Source organism: Leptinotarsa decemlineata, unplaced genomic scaffold (assembly GCF_025532065.1).
Source record: "Leptinotarsa decemlineata unplaced genomic scaffold, Ldec_3_MD MMD2_tig00003736_RagTag_RagTag, whole genome shotgun sequence".
NCBI classification, from domain to species: Eukaryota; Metazoa; Arthropoda; class Insecta; order Coleoptera; family Chrysomelidae; genus Leptinotarsa; species Leptinotarsa decemlineata.
In genome coordinates this window covers 295,410-317,821 of record NW_027412593.1, presented here as the reverse complement: position 1 = coordinate 317,821, position 22,412 = coordinate 295,410, and the positions used below count along the sequence as shown (strand labels likewise).

The following is a 22,412-nucleotide window of genomic DNA, read 5'->3' as shown; positions in this document are numbered from 1 at the left end:
CGCATTTGCGGCGCCGAGGCCAAAAGGAGAAAGGGAGCGAAGGAGGCAGAAGTAGCAGCAACTATAAGTGCACCCTCCTCCTCCCCCACTTCACCTCTAACAGCAAGGGCACTTCCTGCGGCGGGCGCCAAGAGCTCCGCCTTGAATGAAGGCAAGCAACCGGCTTTCCCTGCAGGAAAGCTCCCTCACTAGTGCACCTCCACGTAGGGAACCCCAAGAAGGTTGAAGAAGCATCGCAACGACAGTAATGTCGCTGCACCTTCCAAAACCTTCGCGGAGGCCACATTGAAACACCTCAAGGTTGCCAAAGAGAGTGTGTGTTCGGCGAGTCTTGGCCTACACCTGACAATATAAAGTAGATGTCTCCTAGTGACCTGTCCACCTATCTGGAAAGGACAGGATGGACGATGACCTAGGAGGACAACTCCTAGGTTAATGGGTCACATGTGGCCTGAGTGCTGTGGGTCTACACTCACTCTCCCTACTCTACAGATACAGATGCTATATCCGTCCATTGTGATTTGGCAAAACAGACTGAATAAATGACAAGTAATTTGACAGCTTCAACAAGATGGCCGATATCAATTCTCAAAGGTCGGAAGTCCCTGTTGAAAGACCCGTAATTTTTTTGATCAACAATTTGCGAAATCAAAATACAATAGTTAACTGAAACTTTTTGATGTTATTTACTCTCCTAAAAAATATCCAAAACATAACAGGACCGTATTATTTGGAGAAGTTAGGGTGCTGCTACGGCAGGGCCATAACAAAACATTTAATTGGTTACAAATTTATTAGGAACAAATAGACTAGGGTTGAGATGAATTTAAAAAAAAAGCCATTAACCCAGCCCAGACGTGTTCATTAGGAACTGTTATTGGGGAGTTTTTTTATTTTCAATTTTATTTTTAGAACCATTTTACATACAATCATTAATATCAAAGCAAGCAATAATGTGAAAATAAATATTATAAATAAAATAATGGATATTGATTAGTTGTTTAAGTTTTTATTTTTTAAATGACTCATTATAGTAGACTCACGCTAGGCAAATATAGCCTGTTTTGTGATGTCTAAATCAGCATGGCATTTGTACAATTGTATGTCTAATGTAATTATATTAATATGGTATGTGAAGCTTTCTTACATTTTTTATGAAATAGAAAGAGGATAAAAGAGAGAATTTAAAATTAGGGTTCAAATGAGATGGGATAATTTGAATCATTTCCATTGGGGTATAACCGCTTATTGTGGTATTATTTTTAAATTTCGGTAGTGTATGTGTAGTGCTTATATACAAAATATATACAAAACATAAGTAAGTATTTATTTCAGTATGAAGTTGAAATTTTTTCTGGGTGATTATGTACACACTTTTTCGCCTCTTTTTTGAATAGTTTGAAGAATGTTATATCTTTTAAATTTTTAGGTAAGACGTTGAATATTTTTGGACCATAAAAGAAAAAAGAATTCTGGGTGACCGTTTTATTAAAGAATTCAATTTTTACGTCCTGATTCATTTTTGATCTAGTATCTCTTGAATGTTTCTGCGCGAAATCTGCTCGTTTATGGAACACTCTTATTAGGCAATGATAAATGTATAGTGAATGAATATTTAACATGTTAGTTTCTTGATGTAACTCTCTTGTTGAAAAGAGTCTATTTTTTTAAAGATAATTTTTAATAACATTTTTTGAGCGGTTTGTAATGGGCTAATAGCATTTTTCAAAGTTGCACCCCAAGCAGGAATACAATATTGTATTACAGAATCGACATGAGAGGTATAGAGTATTATAAGATTTTTTTTGACAGTATGTCACGTAGTTCATAAAAATTGTGCATCAATGAAAAAACATATCACATATTGAAAATATTACACAAGAAAGTGGGTTGGGAAAAATCGTTGTAGACGGTAAAACAAACACAAAATCCTGATCTGAATATGCAAACAATTTTTTTATTTTTTTTTTCAATGTTCACTTTATTTTGATATAGAAAAAAAAATAAACATAGCTGTAAGAGTAGTAATTATTTGGTACCAATGTGTCCGAACACTATGAAAAGTACACCAGATAAAGTTTCATAACCTTAAAGTTCATAACCTTATTTACGTATGTCATACAATGAATGTAAACAACATTTGAGGTTATATTGAGGGAAATAATTTTATAAGTGCATGTATGTATAAAAACAGATTTACTAGATTAAAAATACCATGTTTTACAATAATTACCTTGCAGCTTTTACTCCTTTAACCTCAGCAGATGTAAAATTCGGGTTTGACGCAAAATATGTGGTCATCATGAATGCATCTATTTTTGGAAGATTATTCGACTGTGCTTTCACAAAACCGTTGTCCGTCATTGCTGTTTATGACGCTTAGTATTTCTTGACATTAAAATATTAGAAAACTACGCTAAAATAGCAATACAACCAATTTTTCTCTCCAACACAACCTGAATGTATGAAAATAAATCACATGTGACTGACAGGACATGCCGTATGACGTCACGTTTCATTTCGACCAATGGTGGGGCATTTTACAAATTTGAATTTCGCTCGTTAATTTTTCACTTTTTGATTTATGTTTTAAATAATTAAATACATATTAAATTAGAAAATAACGAATTGAGTGTAATACTAGGACCTTAAACGCTCAGGAAAAAAAATCAGGCCATTTTATTTTTTATGCATATTCCCTATTGTTTATTCAGACACTATTAAAACTAAAGAAAGAGCAGTTAAAGAGAGAAAAAGGGGTACAGACGCAAAACGCAAACAGTGGAAGAGGGAGAAACAGGATACAAAAAGAAGAGGAGAGACAGGAAACAAATATGAATAATCTAAAGTTACATACTGCTAAATCATCTCCGTTCAGTCCGTCGTTCCTTTTGAATCCGTTGAACTCCGAATAAGTCCTCATTTTAAAGTCTTTCACATTAGGTCCGACGAATTCAAACTGTCCATCCCACATGTCAAAATCCAAATCGTCGAACTCAAATTCATCTTCGTCACTAGTTCCAACGCCGTTCATTGTCAAATTTTCACGTGAAAAATCAACATCGGCACAAATTTTATTCAAAAATAACTGGAATGCCTGCACTGCAGAAGAACAAGTTTTTATGAGTGGCTTCGGGCGAGTCCATTAGTCACAGATTCTAATCAGTGAGTAACTCCATACTGTACGATGGACGTAGTCTCAATTAATTAATTGAATTCCCAGGATGGAATTATACGCCCTTTTCTCTGGGTGACTGAGTTGTTTTTTCTGTTCAAGAATAACATGTGGTTTTAACTGACTTCGATACACGAATAAGGTATTTTTAACTAACCAGAGCCATTTCGAGCAATTATTAAATAATGACAGTGTCTACTTTCTGAATAGTGATCTTCCGAAAATTGAGAGATAAAACTTCCTATGTTATTATACCAATTGTATTTGTAAATAACGTTACTACAGTTTCGTCCTATAAAAACATTTTCAGACGAATAGAATGAAAATATCCTTATACAGTGTATAAAAGTAAAATGGAATAAATTCATTATTACGGTTACGGTACATATTTTAACAAATCCCGAAACACGTCAAATTTAAATTATAATTTGACATACTTCTACCTCCAACCCCCGTCGAATGACAGGTACAACTCCCAATTTTTTAAATGGAAAGTATATGTTTGTGATAATCGTTTGTGAATATTTCTATTCAAAAATATTATCGCTTTCAGGTTTATTGCAACAATTAAGATAAAATAAATTAAAATCACGTGGTTACCGAAATTCGATAAAATATCCTCAAAACTTATTGCAATATACTCAAAACTTGTTTCATGTTGAGGTATTGAAAATAAGAAAGAAAGCAAAAACCATAGCAAATATCTATTTAGATGGTATCCTTTAAAAAACTGTAAATTATTTCCGTGGCAACGTTAGTTTAAAACCCCTTGTTAACTTGTTTTGTATGTTACAACATTAGTTGTCAGTATTTCAATTTAAGTTTAAATTTCGTTAACTTCAAGTCTGACAAATGGTTAGATTAACGTAAATGCATAAAATAACAGTTTTACAAATGATTGGTTACGGAGACACAACCACAACAGAAAGTAGCTCGCCTATTTCACATATCTCAAAAAACAATAAGCAAAATAGAGAAGCAGTTTCGTGAGCTTGGTCATGTGGCGCAGATAAAAAAACAGCGGCCAATGCAATGAGTGATGAAATCAAATTAGATGTGATGCTTGAGTTTGAGGAAAACCCACATACATCGAGTTGACAGGCATCCACTACATTCAATGTTAGCCATTCATCGACAGTAAACATATTAAAATAAAATAAAATGCATCCCTATAAAACGATACCTACTCATGAGCTCATGGAAGACGATTTTCATAGAACATGGACATGTTAGATAACAATATCATTCAATTAGAAGACGTTATGTTATCTGATAAGTGTACTTTGTCACTCAACGGTCATGCTAATCGGCAATATTGCCGCTACTGGTCAACGGAAAATCCTCGCTGGATGAGAGAAGAACACACGCAATACCCCCAAAAGGTTAATGTTTGAGCAGGGATTGTAGGGAAATCATATTATTGGTCCCTTTTTCATTGAGGGCAACTTGAATGGCGATATGGCCATTCGAGTTGCTGATCCAGGAAACCCTCAAGTTCCAGTGAATACGATATGGTTTCAGCAGGATGGAGCACCACCACATTACCAAGTTAATGTCCGACAATACCTCGATACAACATTTCCCAATCGGTGGATAGGGATCGATTGAATGGCCAGCGCGATCACCTGATCTTTCATCATGAGATTTCTTGTTATGGGGATATGTAAAGAGCAATGTGTACAAAACTAAACCTTCAGATTTGAATGACTTGAAAGGAGGAATAACGCTTACGATTAGGTCGGTAACGCCTGTTATGTTAAATAATGTTAGAAGACAGTTATATTTGAGATCAGGATGTTGCCAAGACATTCGCGGTGAAGATTTTGAACATCTACTTTGTTAACATCCATACTTTTTTGTCGTATTCTACATTTTATTATGTTTTGCATTACATTTTAGTTTTTGAGTGTATTTTATCGAATTTATCTTAATTGTTGGGGTGGCATTTTTACGTTGAAGAATGTCAAATTATAATTTACATGTGACTTGTTTCGGGATTTCTTTTAAAATAGGTACAGTAACCGAAATAAAGAATTTATTCCATTTGGCTTTTACACACTGTAGTAGGAAACAGCAGCAAGGTTAATTACAAATACAAGTGATATAATCTCCTACTACGTAGTAACGGCTACGGTGAAAATATCTGGACATTTTGCACTGTATGTCGATGACAATAGCACAGTTCGGATTTAGAGGCCTTAACTAAATTACTTCATAATAATGTCAACTTGATTAAAAAGTGTGTAACTCAAATAAGTTTTTTTTACGGTAACACCCATCCACTGCTACATTAATCAATTTAGTGATCTCCCAGTTTAACGGATTCAATCAGTTGCAACTTTTCGTAGGTTTACTTCGTATAGTGTATGAATTACCATTGCACAAAAACAAGGCAATAGAATATCCGTTCATTAATTTTTGAATTCACCAACTCATACTCCCGAAAAATTGAGTGTTTTTTCTTATAAAGTTATCCGTATTTGCTACTGAAGAGCCGATATGGCAAGTGTCTTACGGCGAAACATCGGATGTCTAGCAGTAAGGATGACAATGTTCCATGTAAGCGAAATTCACTTCTTTCCTTGATTATATTGTGTAGAAATCCTGTGAATGATATCTGATTCGATTCCATAATGTTTGGAATACAAACTGAATAGAGAAAAGTGTTTTTCGTATAATTCAGCGTTCATATAAAAGTATTTGTTTCGAAAGTATTTTTCTTTCGTGTAATTCAATGTTCATATGAAAATAGCTGTTCTTCCAGTTCGTGTCTGAAAATTACTTCTTTGCATGATCTACACATCTTTGCGAAGAGTTAATATTTGAAATTGATTGCTTCCTCCCTTTCTTTGAAAGATGCCCACATTTTTTTGTATCAAGATGGAGAAGTAGAAGGCCAAAAACGTTATTTCCAAGTAATCATGCCTCAGCCACCGTATTCCCCAGATTTGGCTCCCTGCGACTTTTTCCTATTCCCAAAAATGAGAGACTCATGAAAAACGGCATTTTGCGACGATTGAGGAGATAAAAGAGAGTTTAATGGCATACCGAAAAAACATACAGAACTGCTTCTAGGATTGGAAAAACGCTCAGAAGGACTACTTTGAAGGGGGCAAAATTGAAACGAATTGATGAATATTCGTTGAGAAAAATGAAAGTTAACTTTATTTTTTGAACAGGCCTCGTACAAAACCCAACAACACAAAGGAAAAAACAAAAATTGCATTTCTAGTGGTAAAAGTTATATTGGTAAAACATCAAGACCATTAAAAGTGCGAGAGGATGAACATCGAAATTACATTGGAAATAGACAATTAATAGGTTCAAAATTGCCAGAACTCATTATGAAAGCAGATGGTAAACATCTAGTAGAATGGAACGAGACGAGAATAATTGCCAATGAACCAAATTCTGAGAAATGTAAACTCCAAGAATCAGTGTATATTCTTGTATATTGCATTTATAAGATATATTGAATTTGTGGTGAAAGTTATATTGGTGAAACTTAAAAACTGAAGAATGTATGAACTTATCAAAAATTAGGTTCAAGCAAAACTGGACGACAGCAAGGAATGAGTATTGTGAAAATTCTGCTATATACAATACCCGTTTAGTACCAAAAATTACAGCGGAAATATGGCACGATAAATGAAGTACGGACGAAAAACAATTGTCACAATGATCAGACTGAAATTCGAACATGTGAGTTGAAAATATGTTCTTGTGATGCACTATTTGAAACCTTTGGAGTAGTAATGAATATTACTGGAGTTTTTCCATAACACTAAACGTTATTTTAACACGTGTTTCAATCACAAAGTGATCATCTTCAAGAGGAAGATCGGTTTGATCATCTCCTATTGAAGATGATCACTTGGTGATCGAAACACGTGTCGAGGTATTAAAATGACGGTTTGGAGTTGGAAAAAAATTCTAGCTCCTTGATGGAATATAAATGACTGAACACCCTACCATAATTGGGTAAATGTGATACCGTGACAGGACTACACACGAGTATTCATACTATTGTAGGGAACATGTTATTCAACGCAAAACCAAAAACGGATAAGTAGAAAAAATCAAGCATATAAACATTGGAGTATGGTTACTATTCAGCAGCTTATACAGTCCAGACAGGCAGACATTTCAAATTAAGGTATCGTAAGCATGTGTTATCAGATAAAAATCTAGCTATATATGAACATCTTCAAAAAAGAAACACATAATAAACAAAGAAAACTTGAAAGTTCATCATGCATGCAGTAAGGGAAGGGAGATGAATTTGTTAGAAGCATTGGAAATAAATAAATTGAATAAAAACTCCAATTTCAAAACCCTCAATGTCCGACTGGAACTATGTAGCTCTCCTCTTTTGAATTTGTGAATTTTGACATCTAGTTTAGGATTCATTGGTAGTTGGAGCAATCAACAAGTAGTGTTTTTGAATCAATTGTCAGTAATTTTGATATGTTATGATTGTTCTGGTATTTCAGATAAAGTATTGATAATTCAGGAAACATTTTCAATTCCCTCAATTTCAAAACCCTCATTGTCCAACTGGAACTATGTAGCTCTCCTCTTTTGAATTTGTGAATTTTGACAACTAGTTTAGGATTCATTGGTATTTGGAGCAATCAACAAGTAGTGTTTTTGAATCAATTGTCAGTAATTTTGATATGTTATGATTGTTCTGGTATTTCAGATAAAGTATTGATAATTCAGGAAACATTTTCAATTCCCTCAATTTCAAAACCCTCATTGTCCAACTGGAACTATGTAGCTCTCCTCTTTTGAATTTGTGAATTTTGACAACTAGTTTAGGATTCATTGGTATTTGGAGCAATCAACAAGTAGTGTTTTTGAATCAATTGTCAGTAATTTTGATATGTTATGATTGTTCTGGTATTTCAGATAAAGTATTGATAATTCAGGTAACATTTTTGTTATTTCAGGACACTGACCATATCATTGTATATTCAAAGATTTGTTTAACAATCTGCATTCGTTTTCTTGAAAAATGTTTGATAAACCGAAACCGGTCGTAACAAAAAAAAAATAGAAATTAGACAAAAGTTATTTTTCCCTAACCTATATTCATGGTTTACTCAACAACCTTCTCACTTGTCAGACCAAAACAAATGAATTGTTGTTTCATGTGGAAAATCGCCTTTCTAAGGTCAATAAATTTGGCTCACGGAACGTTATGAATGGGTGGCAATTTCAGGAGTACAAACAACTTAATCATTCAAGAATTCGAGTGACCCCAAAAAGTTGAGTTTCCATTAAAATAAAACAACTGAACTGTAGCATAACAAAATTCAGTATATTAACCATATCGCAATTGTTCTTTTCATATAACCTAACGCCTGTTTGCATCATCAATCATTATTCTGTTGTGACACAACGAAAATTTCATTCAAAGAACCTCAAAGAAAAAGCTTGATGATTTATTAGTGTTCAGTTCTGTATGATGCCTATTTCATTATCAGCTTTTTAGTCTCATAAGATAACGTAACGAGTACAACATATTTTTCATTCCATTTTCTGTAATGTCAGAGTAGACTAGGCAAAATTTTACAATTTTACAGAAATATGATTGCTTTCTAATCCAAATAATAAGAATTAAATTGTCCCAAAATGAAATCACATCAACAGTTTCTGATCCTAAGTATTTGCAGACTGAGTTGTCGAATAATTGTTATCTAACACTTTCGCTTTCAGCGAAATCGCTGAAGCAGAGAAAAACAGTACGTATTCTTGTTCATTTGGTCATTCCGCGAGGCATTATTCAGTTATCAAATTTGTTGATTTCTGAAATATGTCATTTGTTCATTTTATGCACTGGATTTTTTGCCACTTGGAACCCCTCCGAATAATCCGTTTTTCCAGGTCTCCAGAAAACTCTACAATCTCTCAGATCGCTCTTAACAACCATCAGTAAGCTTATTGGTGAATTGACAGATTTAGCATGACATAACCTTGAAGAGAAAATCACCCGATCCCTCAACGATAAAGAGATTTCGGTTGTCACGTTTATCGATATCAGAGAAGCATTTGACAATACCATCAAATCTTTCGAAGGTTGAGCTTCGGCTCTATCTACACCATGCTCTCTAATAGAACAGCTACTATATGACCGCAGAAATAACCCAATTCGCTGATTATTTTGGCATTGCAAGAATGAAAGGGAACTGCATGATTTGATCAGCATGGATATTATTGCAGAAAAAAGACAGGACGGAAATTTTCGTTTCACCACGACGAAATACCAGAAATAAGCTCAATATAGGTTTACCGATTCCAATATTATCAAAAATTGAGAGGTCTTTCATATATAATGGAAAAAAATGTTTAAACCATTTGCCAATTGAGATCAAAAGCATAATATGTACCACTAAATTTAGAAAGTCTGTAAAAAAGCTTCTGATTTCAAAGGCTTTTTATTCTTTAGACGAATTCTATTCAGACAGAAATTCAAATTATATAAACAATTAATTTTAATTATTGTGTTTCAGTACCTACTGGTATTTAATTTAAACTATGTGATTTTTTTTAACTTTTTGTTTAATTTTTACATTTAGCTCTGATCTGTAGGTATAGTTGAAAATGTTTACGGAGTTGATACTTACTGTTATTTTCTATGCATTCACTCTTATATTTTTATGCTTTATAGTTTTTATATTCTCATACTTACATTTATGTGTTGCATGAGAATATTCATTTTTATTATTATTTATTTCAATATGTAGCATATATATTATTACTTTCTGATTACTTTTTCACCCCAAAATGCTGAAATCACCAAATGTTCAAATATTACTTTCAATTTGTATAACTTATATTCTTTAAAATAATAACACTTTTGACAATAATATTTTATCTTCGACAATATCTTAGTTGTGTATCTTATATTTCTTAATAAAGTAAATTTGATTTATACTCTTCAAGATGATGACATTGCGTTCAACGCCACCAATAATCGTTCCCAGGGTGGGGTATTTTCTCCCCGTCTGTGGTTATTCCTGATGGATAGTTTGCTTGATATTCTTGACAGAACAGAGGTAGATTAGAAAGCTTATACAGGTATACCGGTAAAATTCTTCAAAGCTGGATAATGTTAAAGTATTTTTTCAGTTAGTTTAATTCTTTTCATTGGCTCATTTCCCAAAGTAGTTGCGTACTCTGTGGTTAGGTTAGGTTAGGTCCAAAGTGAGTAGGGCTACTCGACCCTCCACCGCAACCAGCAAGGGTTTATTGTGGCTCACACCTATTCACACTCGACTTCTTAACGAAGCCGATTAGTTTGTATGGTGAGTGGTCTCTCAAGTCAAATGGTAAGAGTACGGATCTGTCGAACTCTAAAAACTTGATTCGGTCTCCCAGCGTGGCAGGCACAAAGTATGTGCTCTGTTGTTGCACCATTTTCCAAACAGAGGCGACACACACTGTCGTCTGACAGTCCGAGTCTCAAGCATATGATTATTCAAATGACAGTGACCTGTAAGAAGGCTTGTTAGACATCGTAGTTCATCCCTACTGTAGTCCAACAACTGTTTGGTATCAAGCTTCGAAGGGTGAATAAACGCCTTGAAGTAAGCCAATCCTGGAAGATTCTGCCAGATGTCCATAAATCTTCTTGCCATCTAGGTGTTTAATGTTTGTCCGATGACTCTGCTTGCAGCACCCTCCTTGGCAAGGGAGTCAACAGCCTCATTTCCTTCCAGGCCAGTATGGCCGGGTATCTAGATCAAAGACAATGTGTTTAGTCTTTCTGTCGAGGATAGTCGTTTTTGGCAATTTGCTACCAATTTAGACGTTGCTCGGTAGGAGCCAAGAGCTTCCAACGCCGCTTGACTGTCCGAGATTATTTTTAATGACTTGTGTATGAGGTTGGATTCTTCCAATCTCTCTGCACATAATTCGTAGCGTAAATTTCGCTTGTAATACAGATGCATAGGTTCCTAGGCAAGTTGATATCTCTGTCCTGGGTCTGCGACTGAAAACACCTGCACCGGAAGGTGTTTTTGATCCAACTGTGAACCAACAACTATCTGCTCTTAATATTTACTTCTCCCGGAGGATCCAGTCCTCTCTACTCGGGAACAGTACTTTTTGAAGCAGTTCGTAGTTGACATTTGGAAGCATAAAGTCAGAGGTCATTTCCAGAATGCTGTGACTTCCAGTGTCAACCAACAGTCTGATGAACTCTGCATTAAATCGATTTGTGCAATTGGCAATGTGCACAAGTCTATATGCAGTCCATCTAGCCTCTCTCTCCAGAAAAATGTGGAGAGGAGGTAGATCTAGAAGGATCTCCGTGGCCGCTGACGGTGTGGTACTGATGGCACCACTGATGGCCAGACAAGCCTGTCTCTGTAAGCCAGAGAGCTTCGCCGTGGCGTTTTCTGTACCCTGTGGTACTCTCACAGCTAGTTCAGGACCTACTGACTTGATTATCTATGACTGCCACACTCATCAGTATTTTCGGTTTCTGTGGTACCCAAGAATCCTGGTTTCTACGATGTTCAGAAAATAACCTTAAAAAAGACGCATAACCACAGGGAAACAGCTAATATATCGAATATCGCCCATTTACTAACATTAGGTAATGCTCAAATAAAGATTGGCGTTCCGACCTGTATTTCAACGTGTTGTTAGTATTGGCAGGTGAGCAGATTTCCATGAAGGATAAAGCCGGCTCTGTTGACTAGATTATTAGTTCAAGCGATTAATCACCCAGAGAAAATTCGTATTCCGAAGCATTATGCTGTGAATGTCAAAAGAGTTGATTGATGGAAATTATTACAGATTAAGATGATCCATTTCGTACTTGGTTAAACACTTATTATACTTTGATTATTACGATAAATCAAAGGCACAACATTTTATTCGCCGAAATGACCGATAGTTCCCCGAAATTACACCGTTCCACTAAAAATACACGCGTATTTTTAACTTTTACTAAGCACACACCCAGGATTTTTCATCGTAAACTGATTCGTACATGGAACTCATTAACTTTCAAACACCGTAAATACAAACAAACGAAGGTGTCCACTCTCGGATATAACTTGATGCACACTTTCTTCCCGAGAAGCGTTTTCATACTGATAGAAATTGGAATAAATTCAAGTCGCATCATATGTATATCAGACATAGATTGCGACGTCACCAAGAAGGTTTGTGGTAGATAAATTTGTGTGTTATCACGAGAATTAATGGCTATTGTTTTGTTTGCTTCAAATTATGGCATGCGTCTAGGTTGTATTGGTTATTTAAATTCCCTAACGCCAATGCTCTGAGAATAAAAAAAAACGCCACACTCCTGCTAATTAATTTGCAGCTTATCGGGGACACCTGATGCATACAACATTAAAAATGTTCCGTCATGACACTGCGTTAATATTCTTGAACGTCACTACGCACTCTCACAGTATATATTACAATGCTGATTTGAAAATGCAAAAGTAATCCATGAACCACGAATAATGTTGAGATGATAAGTGACAGAGAAGGGAGTCCCCCATGTGACCGATTGTAGATTAGATTTGTGTATTAAAAATGTCTATGGTATCATACATCCTGAAGAGGAATACTTCAAGGTGAACCCCTTGTTTAGGGATTGGTAGCTTCAAACTCAATTTTTAATGAGATCTGAGAGCCCTACGCATTTGCGGTCTAAGCCTATATTCATCGACATACGAGGGTGGTCTAAAAAGTTTCCGACCTCAACATAAATGAAGGCTAGTGAATTTCAATGTTCAGCTGTTGACAGTCACTCACCAAAGTTATAGAAATAGAAATGGATTTATTTGAAATAGATATCCTAATATACATAAATATTATACAAATATATCAGTTATTTATATTAGAATTACAAAAAAAACTGAAATATATAAGACCCTATATAATAGAATATATTGGGTAAAACATAGCAGTAGTAGTTGATGAAGAGATTAATAGAGAGAAGAATGATGAACAACTCAATTGGAATAGTATTGTGCCCGTAGATATTGAGATAAGGAGCGTTTGAAGAGTTGAAGGGTGTTACTTTGTTTAATTTCATTAGGAAGCTTGTTATAGTCCAAGAGTCCTCTGTGAAAAATAGAATTCATTGTTCTTGCAAAGTTAGTTCGTGGGACAACCAAGTCATCTCTTCCTCTTGTATCGTATTTGTGTATCTGATGGTTATATGTAATAAACTCATTGAAGTAATGTGATGCTCTTCCAGTGAGTATTTTGAATATGAATATCATAGAAAAATATTGTAATCTATCTTTTACTGTCATCCAATTCAGAATATTAATCATTGATAATATAGGAGTATATTTATGGCATTTTAATAACAAGCGCATTCCTCTGTTTTGTAATTTTTGTAGAGTAGACATAGAATTACCGTCTAGTAATGATATCAAAGTAGGACAGTAATCAAAGTGTGGTAGGATTATTGTTTTATAAACCCTCAAATTAGATTGGAATGTTAATTGTTTACTAATTCTAGTGAAGAAAAACAATTTTTTAGAAATTTTATTACACATATACTGGAAGTGTTTTTTTAAGTTCAAAGTGTTATCAACGATGAAGCCTAGGTATTTGAATTCTTTCACAATTTCTATAGTTTCGCCGTAGATCTCAATATTAATGGAGTTGATATCAATTAAGTTATATTTATATTGTGTTGTCAAATCATAGCATTCGTTTTAGTGATATTCAGTTTGAGTTTGTTTATGTTCAAGAACTTCGCCACGTTTTCAAGAGTCAAATTAATTTTGTGTACAGCATTATGAATATCAGAGTCTCTTGCTGCAATGACGGTATCATCTGCAAAGAGGTTGATGAATTCACAGTCACTAATAAAATTTATGTCATTCAAATAAAGTATGAATAAAACAGAGCCAAGTACACTCCCTTGGGGGACCCCGGTATCAATTGCTTTTTGGCTTGATAGGACGTTGTTTATTTTAGTACATTGAGATCTGTTGAGTAAATAACTTCTGAACCATAGCAACACCCTACCAGTTATTCCATAGTACTCTAATTTTGATAGCAAAATAGATATATCTATAGTTTCGAACGCTCTTTTGAAATCCAAAAATACTGCTACTACATATTTATTGTCATCAATTGACAGTTTCCATTTAGACAAGGTGAGTTGAAGAGCAGTTTCACATGAGTGTTGCGATCTAAAACCTGATTGATACTCCATCAAAAGGTTGTTGTCTTCAATATATGTGCATATTTGGTTACAAGCGGCTAACTCTAATACTTTTTCTAAAGGAGAGTGTTTAAGGGACGAAAGTTAAAGGCTTCATTTGCGTTGTAAACTTTAGGCACAGGAACAACTGTACTAATTTCAAGTTGATCTGGAAAGTGCCCATTTATCAAAGAAGTATTGACAAAATCAAGACGTACGTGACCTAGTACCGAGAAGATACTCTTGAGAACCTTGTTATTCATTATATTAGTGGTGCACTTGTTATCCAAACATGAAATAATTGACTTCAATTCCTTCAGTGACAAACGTTTGAAGTCGGACAAATTGCATCCAAGCACTTCAAGATTTTCACATGACCATTGTATAGAAGCCGGAATTGTTGCTTTAATATCAAGGATACTTTCAATAAAAACATTATTAAAGCTTTCAGCTTTATTTTGGTCTAACATCACTCTCTGTGTGTCAAATACAATTACATCAGGAAGGGGACTATTATTGGGTTTAATAAGTGTTTTCAAAGATTTCCACATTTTCTTTGGATCATGCGAACAATCATCAATCTTCCGTTCGTAGTAGTCAGCTTTTTTCATTTTCAACAAATTAACCGCTTCGTTTCTATAACTTTTATAAATAGCCCAATTGAGCTGTTCATCAATCACAGTTCTACAATTTTTAAATTTTTTGTAAGCTTCATCCTTATACCTTGCTGCAACAAAAACTTCATGATCATACCAAGGCAATTGGCTTTTAAACTGTTTGCTTGATTTTAATGGACTAATAATATTGACTTGTTCACTTATGTTCTTAACAAGGTTAGCATATATTGTATCGGTATCATTCAAGTTTAAATTCCAGTTGCAATTCAATAATTTTTCATTTAAAAAAAGAAGTTTTGTTTCACTAAAATCACTATATAATTTCAAAGTGCTAGATTTCTGCAGCTGACAGGATTTGATTGTAACAGTGATGATATTATGATCTGTAATCTTAGGAATTTCATGGACTGAACATTGATTTAAGGTTGAGGAGCTTAAGACATAATCAATCAATGTACTACTATTATTAGTAACTCTTGTTGGTTCATGGATCAGTTGTTCCACCCCAATATTTGCAATGAAATTCTTGAATTTTTTTACCAAAGAATCATTCTCGTTGAGGAAGTTCAAATTGAAATCACCAATCAATATGCACTTATTTTGTTGGGAGAAAATATTTTCAGCCCAATTTTCAAAGTGATCAAAAAACTCATCAAACTTAGAACTAGGAGAACGATATAAACATCCAATCAATACATTTTCATTATGAAACTTCATTCTTATAACCAAACACCAATAGACCGAGTCGACATTAATTTTTTTGACAACCTGGAAACTATAGTACAACCTGGAAACTATAGTTTCAGCCATTTTGGACCCGCATGTAACAGTCGTTCGAGAGAGTTGAACGAGCCACCCTGAATAACTTTTGAAACAATGATTTGCAGGAAAAATAAAAAAATAGGTCGACAATCATACACAAGGCCACATTTTTTAAAATATTCGTTCTAGAGACAAATATGGAACTGAGAATACACTACAAAAACACACTTTTGTCTATTTTCCACGATATTTCTTTATTGTTGACTAGTTTCGGCTATTACACCATTTTCAAAACTAACTGATTACATTTAAATCTGAGTAATTTATACCTAAGTTGCCTATCCTATCATAAATAATTTGGTACCTACATTTTGTATAACTGTAATATCCATGAACTTAACAAAACAAAGCTTTTGATATAATGTAGGTTTTGGGAACTGGATTATAGATTCAGAGACAAAAGTGTATTTTTGTAGTGTATCCTCAGTGAACATGAATTTCCACAAAATAAACAAGTCGTCAATCAAAGAAGACAAATATGGAAGCAATAAATCAGAAAAAGAGATTTTTTATTAATTCTTGAATCAAAATCCGATGACTGGACAATGAGAAGGAAAATATGTCTATAGTAAATGTTTAAAAATGTTTCCACCAACTTCCATACAATGGTACAAAAGAGCTTCCATTGCCACCCTCACATGGTTGAGAATCTCGGGAGTAATTTCTCCGCAATGCCTCATGATATTCTCTCCCAAATCTTTTAATGTTGTTGATTCTATCTCATACACTTCAGACTTCAAATTACCCCACAGAAAGATATCTACAGGAGTGAAATCCGAAGACCTTGGTGGTCATTATACAAGAAATTCTGATGCAAGTTGATCCGTTCAGTGAGACTTTCACAAAACTCGATACGTCTATCGAAATTATCGTTCAATTCATGCACTAGTCTAATCTCATAAGGAATGAATTTGTATTTATGAAGGATCCTGAAAACATTTGTACTACTGATTCCTGAAATAACTTAGTGAGAGATTGCGAATTTTCCATTAGTCCAACGTGCCCTAAAACTGCGGTACAAACAGCTTCATCGTTGACAACTCCTGAACGGTTATGCTTTTTATTGTTAACAGATCCAGTTTCCATAAATTTGTTCAATAATTCCGAAACGTATTTGTGTCACACATTTTTTCCTGGATGATTATCATTGAATTTACGGGCAGCAGCTATTTCCATTCTGGTAGTACAAACTCACTATTTCAATCCGTTCTCGAAGCGTACAAACCATTGCTTCTCAAGAATTCAGAAAAATAGAAACACCAATTGTGATTTCACCTGGTAGGTAATCGTTATTGTAGAATGAGATAAATACAAAATGAAGAGAATATGGAATTCAAAATTGAACTAGGCAAAATACTTTTTTGAGGTATATTTCACAAAAAAACCCATGAAACCAAGGTAACAGATTGTACAGAAGTTAATTGTTTTCAACTCAAATAATTTTTAGGTTCCAAACTATGAGCTTTATTAGACCATGATGTATTCTACTTTGTTGAAATCTGTTCATCATGGAACATCTGATAATGCAAAACAATTGACCCATTAAAAAAAATGGTGACATGCTATGGAGGTGCGATAGGGAAAGTTAGATCAAATGTGAGTATGTCAAAATGTGTCCCCCTGTATACTATTGTTGAGGTGTTTTTTCATTTATCCTGGAAATCATTGTTCCAAAAGTTATTCAGGGTGGCTCGTTTTCAACTCAAATGATTTGTAGCTCCCGAATCATAAGCTTCAGACCATGTGTTTTATACTGCTCTTATACTGCTTATCATGGAGCGTTTGACAATGCGATACAATAATATAGGGTGATCCATTTAAAAAAATTGCTTTGGGGGTGCAATAGGGAAAGTTAGATCAAATGTGAATATGTGAAAATGTGTTCCCCTGTATACTATGGTTGACGTGTTTTTTTTTAATTTTTCCTTCAAATCATTGTACCCAAAGTTATTCAGGGTAGCTCGTTTTAAATGGAATGCGCTGTTTACGTTGCTTTAAATTATGACGTTTTGGAGAAAAGAACAAGTCGTCCACTATTGAATATTCAACTGTTTCATTCTTGATTCACTGCTTTGAGTGTTTTCAAACTTTCAAGTGGAAATCTCACATTGAAGTGGATTTTTTAAATGAATTTTGTTGTTATTTTTACTCCTAATAAATTTCTTGGTACATGAAATCACTCAAGTAGCAAAATGTGCATTAATGAATTATGTTTGAACTGAAATGAATAATTATTGTAGATAAAATAAAAATATCGTCTTTCAACTTCATCACTTGCCCTTTTTCTACTTTGTGAAACTATTATTATAGCCGAACACTCCATTTGCTAATCACTGAACACAATAACCTGTAAACGCGATTTAACAACGACAGTAACTTTTTGGAAGTTGCGAATACAATGGAATCGTTTTAGCAAATACTTACCTAACATGAGTGGTTCACACAAGTCAATGCTCTAATGCATAGGCATGAAACGGTATTTCGGACATTTAGATTTGGACAAATGTACAGGAAAATAATACATTTCTCGGAGAACAAAATGAAAGTTTGAATGAACTCCAGTCAAGATGCTACTGTTTACTTATATGGTATCAGACATAATGACCTTCGCAAATGAACATATTCAGCCTGCAAATCTGTAGTTTTGAATACATAAAAAAAAATAAAATTGTCATTTTTTCTTAATGCCATCTTCTCAGCCTTTCGAATATTCTAGGAGAATATTATATTTCAAGAAGATTCAATAGTTATCGCTACTTAAGTATGAAGTATGAAAATTAATATAAATTTAACTACAGAGCGTGTAACCAAAGAGCCCAATAACTTCAAAGCCCAAACTTGAAACCGTTACTTTACTCCAAATATTACTTACGTAATGTTTTGGAAATTACATTTTGAAAATCCAATGTATAGAGTAAAAATTTTCTATCGATCAGTATATATCATTGGGGTATGTAGCTACAAAAACATACGACATTAAAACGGACAAAACTTTTAAAACAATCTCTTGATTCATAATAAACATCATATTAAGGTTGGTGTATTGGAAATCATTATCTTTCCAAGCAAAGGGAAACTCTGTATTTGTAGTAGGACCATCTAGCGTTGCTCCCTCTGTACCCTTTAGGCACAAACTGTTTTTTTAATGAGCTTAGCAAAATGATCCCGGAAATCGAAAAATAAATGAGGTGTTCCGTTTCCGACCAGTAATTCGTCATTACTAGAAGATATACCCAGTATATTATTTTAAAAAACGGTAAGTCAATATTGTTTTTATTTAGCTAATAATCAGCTTATGTGTTACTTTATAGACCCAATCCAAAATGATCATTTGGAAACGCCAGTTGAAGTGAACAAGATTTCGCCAATGACTAACCTAAAGTAAGAGAAAAGCTTGTAGTTGCATAATTACAATTCAATTTGAAAAATGTCCGGCTAGTTTCATTAATTACATCTAAAATATAATATCGAAAACATCGTTTGTGTCATTTATAATTTGCTCGAAAATTAAAAATTTGTACACGCTCAAAATTAACAAGTTCCCTCCCTTAGACAACCGGACTCATTTTACACTTTCCTATAAAACTTTCCTCTTTAATTTTGAAGTAGAGATTGCTTATAGTAGTCACTTTCGGCTGCTACATTTACGTCAGTTTCCACTGTGCGGTGCCGCGAGATGGCGCTGTAAAACTCCAGGAATAACTTTATATTGGAAAATCTGCAAGATTTTTCATTTTTCATTCAGAATGCGATTTCATTGCAAATTTTCTTTTTTTGGCCGCTACTTTGATATAATCAGAGTAAAATCGGTTCATTTGAAATGTTCACTACAAACCCGCATAAATTCACTGATGATTCAAATACTGATTATTGTTTAAATTCCACCTTTTGTTTATACCTGTGGATTATCATAGCAATAGCCTACGTCTTCCCCGAGTTTGAAGTTTGCAAAATCAAATATAGATGTCGCCCACTTCGCGTTTCACCCAAATCCGCTTGAATCAAACACGTTGTGCTACTGCCTGCATTACCAGTGAATTGTTTTGTGATGTAACTAGCATATCGTTGCGATCTCGATAGACAGATAACATTCAATCAGGTACTCACTTTGTGATGCAAATCATGCACGTCCTCTTCCAAAGAAGCATCCGAGTACATGCTAGTATCATCAGCAGTGTCGCACGTGCTGCTTCTGCCGGACGAATTGAAACTCGAACTCCGGTACAACTGGCTATAAAAAATAACAATTCAAAAGGGGACAAACGAAATTGATTCGTCGACACATAATATTCGACTAATAATAAAGGTATATCGGATTACGAACCTGGCTAGTGCATTGGACCCGAGTTGTTGACGTCGCCCGTTGCTGAAACAGAGTTATTTTATCAAAACCTTATAGTTTCCTTACTTTTTCTGTTGATATAGGACTTATTCGGTCTTATCAGAGACAACATTTTGTAGGAAGCTTATCTTCTATAAGGTAGCACGATGATTCTGTGCGATACATTAAATTGAATTGAATGTAATCGCTCAACCACAACCAAAGGATGCGCTGTTTTGTACTACGAGTAGAACCCCGACTAGACATGAATATAAATGTAGGTAATGAAATAGCTGACCGTATATTTATCGTCCAGAGATAACAGTTGAAGTTGACAAATTGTAATGATACAATTTCAAAAAGGGGAGGTTGGGTTTCTTGGGGGATGGGAGAGTAAAAACGTTCTTAAGAGAATTCGCAAGGAAGCCTTTGCATGACAATGTTGGAATATTATTTTTCAGTTTATATTTTGATCTGTTTTGGTAACAAACCCCGTAGAACCAAAACTTTTTTCATGACGTCATAAAACAAAAATGTGTTGATCGAAAAGATGGACTGACGTAAGCGCGCCACATGACTGGATGGTCCGTCTCGTTGAGGGATACGCCTGGTCGTCTGTCTGCCTGAATTATTTATGTCTACAGAAAATTCAAATCTCCCGCCACGATGTTTTGAGATGCAGAAGCGTGCGCTCTGATTAGCTGGCGAACTAGTGACAGTTTGAGGACACTACGTGACAATTTGGTACACTCTGATTGGCTCATCGCCTAGCTAGCTGGGTGACAGGACACCACGTGACAATTTGGTGCACTCTGGTTCACTCTGGTGGTCTATCTCGCTGAATCTACTAGAACTCCTACTAGACACATGAATATAAATGTAGGCAATGAAATAACTGACCGTATATTTATCGCCCAGAGATAATAGTTGAAGTTGACAAAATGTAATGATACAATGGGGAATGTTCCTCAATTTGGGTTGTTACAGCAAATGCAAGTTTGAACAAAATAAAGTTGAGTTCAATTCATGAGTTTTTCAAATTCACTTCGAAAAGTATTCAATTTGATGTTTCAAATGTTGGGTTTTAATTTTTAAAGGGATTTGTTTCTAATTCACATATTAGCAACATCGCCTATATCAAGTTGAAATAATTTATACGTACCTAGATATTCTACTTTAAAAAAGGAAAATTATCCTAATAAATCAACAATTAAGCCAAAATATGAATTATAGTTCAATACCACCTCCACGAGCCACATAAACAACAGTTATTTTGTTATTTATTTATATAGAGGAAGATAGGTTAGGTGCACAAAATGTTATATGTCACAAAATGTCTCGGAACTCGAAACATAAGTAAACAGAACAGCCCCCGCCTCTGAAATATGTCATCTTTGTTTGTCTCATACAGGTAACAGATTCATTGTCCTTTATTTGCTATAACCGATGTTGCCAAATGGTGAAATAGAAACGAATCCCTTTGAATGTTGAATGCATTATTTCATTCCTCTTTTTCAAGTATTTAAATAATTTTGTAAAGAAAAAGGTTGAAATGATAAGTTTAAAATGCGTTGTTGTAGAGCTCTTTTATGAAAACTACTTGATTTTCCCCATTTCAAAAAGGGGAGGAATGACTTCTTAGGGGATGGGAGAGTAAAAACGTTCTTGAGAGAATTCGCAAGAAAGCCTTTGACACGGTTGGAATATTATTTTTAAGTTTGAACAGTACATTTCTTCAATCCCCCCCCCTCACTTATTTTTTTGAATAGGTCAACTCAAAAAATTGAAATTTGGGATAATGAAATTAATGCATGAATACTTTATTTTGAAGTGAAATTAACAGATGAAACTTTCAAGATGGCGACTGGGCGCCATCAATATCTTCAACTACTACAAAATGGCGGAACTTTCAATAATTGCCTAAATAATACATTGACATTTAACTACATAATATGAGGTAATAAGCTTGAAACCTTCTTCTGGATTCACACATGAATTAATCCCGACTGTTCATCAGGCAAGTATAAGATATTATTATCATCAAACATTCATCGCATATTCGAAATAGAAAGAATGGTATTCCGTGGAATGCCTACGTGTTGTTCGGAAATAGTTAAAGAATGTGACCTGTTTACTATACTAATAACATGGACGAAAATAAAAATAAAATAGTTATATCTTTCATTATTTCAAGTTTACTATTAATCCAAGCTGCTTTTGCACGATTTTGAAAAGTAAATTAATTTTCAAAGTTTTTGGTGCAGTTATTTTTATTTTTTATTA

At 34.4% G+C, this 22,412-nt stretch overlaps 2 protein-coding genes across 5 annotated transcripts in view; both read right to left on the bottom strand.

Annotated features, from left to right (window-relative positions):
• Window positions 1-22,412, bottom strand: part of nuf (rab11 family-interacting protein nuf) — a 106,817-nt gene that overhangs the window by 25,753 nt on the left and 58,652 nt on the right. For 3 of the 4 annotated variants that reach the window (XM_074178223.1, XM_074178222.1, XM_074178224.1), the window contains 2 exons: window positions 20,133-20,174; window positions 19,916-20,039 (listed from right to left, as the gene is read on the bottom strand). In XM_074178223.1, the coding sequence (XP_074034324.1) occupies window positions 19,916-20,039; window positions 20,133-20,174 (166 nt within the window). Of the gene's footprint in view, window positions 1-2,857; window positions 3,103-12,005; window positions 12,447-19,915; window positions 20,040-20,132; window positions 20,175-22,412 lie in introns of those variants that run through there. The other variant, XM_074178226.1, reaches the window with a different exon arrangement.
• On the bottom strand, window positions 3,031-19,903 carry LOC141483546 (uncharacterized). Its single transcript, XM_074178221.1, has 2 exons — window positions 12,544-19,903; window positions 3,031-3,268 (listed from the first exon to the last, which is right to left on the bottom strand). The coding sequence occupies exon 1, from the start codon at window positions 15,794-15,796 to the stop codon at window positions 14,447-14,449; it is 1,350 nt and encodes a 449-aa protein (XP_074034322.1). The 5' UTR covers window positions 15,797-19,903; the 3' UTR covers window positions 3,031-3,268; window positions 12,544-14,446.